General features: G+C 49.9%; 1 protein-coding gene across 3 annotated transcripts in view; it reads left to right on the forward strand.

The window, feature by feature from the left end:
• Positions 1-1,535: 1,535 nt before the first annotated feature.
• The window catches only part of SRRM1 (serine and arginine repetitive matrix 1), a 29,445-nt gene continuing 27,030 nt past the window's right edge, over positions 1,536-3,950 (forward strand). For all 3 annotated transcript variants that reach the window (XM_088843590.1, XM_088843592.1, XM_088843591.1), the window contains exon 1: positions 1,536-1,687. In XM_088843590.1, the coding sequence (XP_088699716.1) occupies positions 1,667-1,687 (21 nt within the window). In that variant the 5' untranslated portion in view covers positions 1,536-1,666. The remainder of the gene's footprint in view (positions 1,688-3,950) is intronic.

Raw genomic sequence — 3,950 nt, forward strand, 5'->3', positions numbered from 1 at the left:
TCCAAGTAGGTATCTAGGGGGAAGAGTATTCTAGGCAGAAGTGAAAACCAGTGCAAAGACGTTGAGGCAGAAGCTGGCTTAAGAAGCTCAAGCATTGAGCTGTTAGGGTACTAGAAGATGAAATCAAAGAAACAAGGGGATGTCAGTAGCAGCAGCAGCAGCACTGGAAGGTTTGGGGGCTTAGGACACACTTCTAAGTTGTTGGTTTTTTTTTAATGGGGCCACTCTGACTGCTATATTCAGAATAGATATGCATGACAAGGGTAGAAGCAGCAAGGCCAGTTAGACCAGGGCATTAGTTCAGGCCAAAGATGATGGTGTTTTGAACTAGGATGATAGCAGAGCGAGTTTCTTGATGGTTTGGACGTGGGATATATACAGGAAGGAGAGGAGTCAAGAACAACACCAGTGTTTGTCTCTTATTAAACAAAACTGCCATCAACCAAGGCAGGGACGACTTCAGGAGGAGAGAGTTGGTTTTTGGCAGAGTGGAGGGTCTTTGAGAGAGTGGAGGAGGAACCAGGAGCTCAGCTCCGGGTCAGGTTAACTAGGTGGTCTTTCCAGTGGAAACGTCCAGGAGGATGTGGCCAACACACGTTTGAAGTTCGGGAGAGAAATCTGAGGTGGAAATCTATGAAGCTGCTAGGAGGGAGCTGGTGTTTAAAGCCGTAAGAGTGAATATAGTCTCCAGATGAGTGCTGTGAACAAAAAGCAGCAAAGGGAGGTGCATGTTGGGGGTGTGACAAAAGGTGGTCAGAGAAGGGTCAGATGCATCTTATCAGAGAAAAAGAGAGCGCTTAGAGTGTAGCAGAAGACATCCATGCTGGAGTCCTCACCGTCGGAGCAGATCAGTGGAGAGGCAGAGCGGGGCCAGCGAGGTCGACGCCCTGGCCTCCGGTCTGGAGACCCGCCGCTTCTCCGCCAGGCCCGCAGGGCCACAGCTTTCCTCAGCTTCCTGCCCGTAAGCGTGGGGACCGGGCAGCCGAAATCGAAACTCATCTAAAGGACAGTTCCAGCTTCTCCCTAAAGCTGAGGAGTTGTACGGAAACGGGAGCAAGTCGAGGGAGCGGGGCCAGAATGCAAACTTCACTCATACTACGTAGCTCGGTTACTTCAGGGCCGAAGTCAGTAACTGGCAAGCTCGTAAAACCAACACAATGACAACTTTCATAACGACAGGGGAGGCCGTAGGCTTTTCCTCTGCGTAACGGCGGCCTCGCTAGCGTCACTCTGAGGTAACAGTCTTTTTCGTGAATCGCTCCTTGGACCCTCCAAGGCGGGAGGCCTCCCCCACTACGGGTAGAAGGACGGGTCAATTCACTCTCGGCGAACCCGGCTACTTAAGCACCACAAAAGGATTCGCAGGGCAGGGCGGCCAGTGACTCTCGCACGCTCCCATTGGCTGAGATCGCGAGGCTCTCCTCACGGACCGGCCAATGGGGAGGCTCAGAGCCCGGTAGCAACCCCGCCGCCTTACACAACGCGCGTGCGCAAGTGTGACGGGCGCTCACCATACTGAGCAGGCGCAGCCTCGTGTCGGCTGGACGGGCGGGTGGAGCGGCGCGCGCTGCGTCCCGGCGCTCGGCTTTCCCTGCCGGTCCCGCCCTCCGTCGCGGCGGCGCGGTGCACCTTGGGATAGGGAGCGATCTCCGAGCGAGGCAGCAAGATGGACGCGGGATTCTTCCGCGTAAGTAGGAACGCGGGGACCTGGGGTGAGGTCGGGGGTTTATCCGCAAAGCCCGGCAGGACGCCTAAGCTCAGGACGGGGTAGCCGGCGAGCAGAGGCTTCGAAGATCCTGAGGATCCTCGGTGGCAACGGTCGCTCCCCCCTGCCCTGCGGCGGGGACCGGTGCGCCCCTGCGCAGTCTCCTCCTCCGGAATCGTCCCCCCTACGCGGCGGCGACGACGGTCGCCGGAAAATGGCGGCGGGAATGGCAGGGAGCGATACCTCGCCTCCCGGCCTGCCTGACGGGGCCAGCAGACCGAGCCTCGCGTCCCGCCGGGTCCTGGGGCCTAGTGGGCCCGCGAGGAGGAAGTCCCTGGGGGGAGGCCGGAGGGAAACCCTGAGGTGACTGGCTGCAGAAGGGTCTTGGGGAGGACGGGTTTGGGTACCGCCTCAGGAGAGCGTGGACCGGAAGCGACGTTGAGCCTCTTTTCTTGAGAAAGCGGGCGCCGACCCTCCCCCCGCCCCCAACCCGGGTCTAAGCCTTCGGGAAGGCTCCGGGTCAGAGTTCGCGGGAGCTCCCGCCCAATTTGCTATCTCCTCAGGGAGGGGAACTCAGATAATTTGTGTTTAGAACGTTTGAATCCGAGGCTCTCCAGGCAGAGAGCGCAACAAAAAGTGCGCGTATGTGAAGGCGGGGTTATGGAATGGATCTGCTCCTCTCCTTCCCGCTCATCGTCCCCCCACCTCTCCAGTTTGTTTCACTCTTTTGAAAGTCTGCTCGAGGAACGGGTGCCTCTAGATTCTTAAGGGTCTGAGGGCCCATCACTTGCCAGCAGGGACGTTACCGCCTCGAAATTAGCCCTCAGGGCCCATAATTTATCGAGCGCGTGTTGGAGCCTGTTCATCCCCTTTTTCACTCTTGCAGAAAATGAGCACCCAGTCGAGATCTGCATCCTGGTTTGGCAAGTGACACTAAGAGATCTAGAGTTTGCAGGTTCTTTTTAATGCTGAACGGACAGTGTAGAGACCAGTTAGTCTAAGTCAGAATATAGGTTGGCTCTTTCCACTCCCTGGAGCATGAAATATGCAGCTTGTGTGTGTATATGTGTTTGTTTAAAGGAAAAGTTAAAAGAGGGGAAGACCGGGACCTTAGTAAAGAAAGCTGTTAACACTCCAGAACCAGCGTTGAAATTTCTTTTCAATTGACTCTAAATGTGTTAGTTTTTCATTAAACGTTGAAGTGTTATTCCAGGCGTTTGACTTAACAAAGCCAGTTATATGACTGTTTTTAGGTTATGCAGACAGTACTATAGTTGTTTATGTAGTGATAGTTTCAGTTGAGTTTATCAAATTTTCACACTGCAAATTCTATCAAAGTATTTTGTAGTAAATACTGAGTATTTCCTGTAGTGTTAATGTAATGTTTAACACAAACCTTTTCTTTATATATTTTCATTATTTCCCATGGAAAGGAATTTCTAAAGGAAAAGAGCAAGATGGTTGATAAATTTAAAAACGAGGTTTGCTTTTAGTGTTGGTAAAAATCTGGAAGAAAAGGGTACAATATATACTGCCCACAGTTCCTTAGAGGGATTGATTGGATTTAAGCTGAGTTAAAAGATTTTAGGACAATTATTCTTTTAGTACACGGCCATTCAAGTAGTAAGATAGAAATAGTAGCTTTCGTTTGCTGGACTACTGCCATCTGCCAGTTACTTTAAGTATATAATTTCTGATATACACAGCCCTGTGAGATGTTGAATAAAATTTAGCAAGTAAGGAAACATTCTCGGAGAGGATTAATAAGTTTGAGGTCATATGACTTATGTAGTGGCAGATTTGGGATTCTAATCCACGTTCTTTACCTTCCTAAAAGAATTTTCTTGATCACTTTCCAAGTTTTCATAGCACAGCCAGCTATTTCCGTATTTAATTGGGCCAGTAGGAATGACAAAACTCATAGTGATTACTTGATGGTCCAAGTAGTGTTTGAAGGCTCTCATTTTTCCAGTTTCTTTGCAGGAACTGAGTTTATTAAAGTAAACCTACTATGTTTTTCATGCATCTCAAGTTCTAAAAGTTTTGAAACCTAATACAGCATAGTCTCAGGGTGTTCTTTTTCCTTTCTCCCCTGTTTATATGCATTGTCACAATAATTTTGCAAGCATGGTACTGGCTTTCAGAAGAGGATGAAGCTTAATGGTTTTGTTTAAAAAGGGTATGTTAATATTTACTATATTTCAGTGTGTTTTCATTAAAAAAAAAAAAACCAAGAAGAACCTTA

This window comes from Moschus berezovskii, chromosome 2 (assembly GCF_049115385.1).
Source record: "Moschus berezovskii isolate FMDL1 chromosome 2, NW_MosBer_1.0, whole genome shotgun sequence".
In the NCBI taxonomy this organism is placed as follows: Eukaryota; Metazoa; Chordata; class Mammalia; order Artiodactyla; family Moschidae; genus Moschus; species Moschus berezovskii.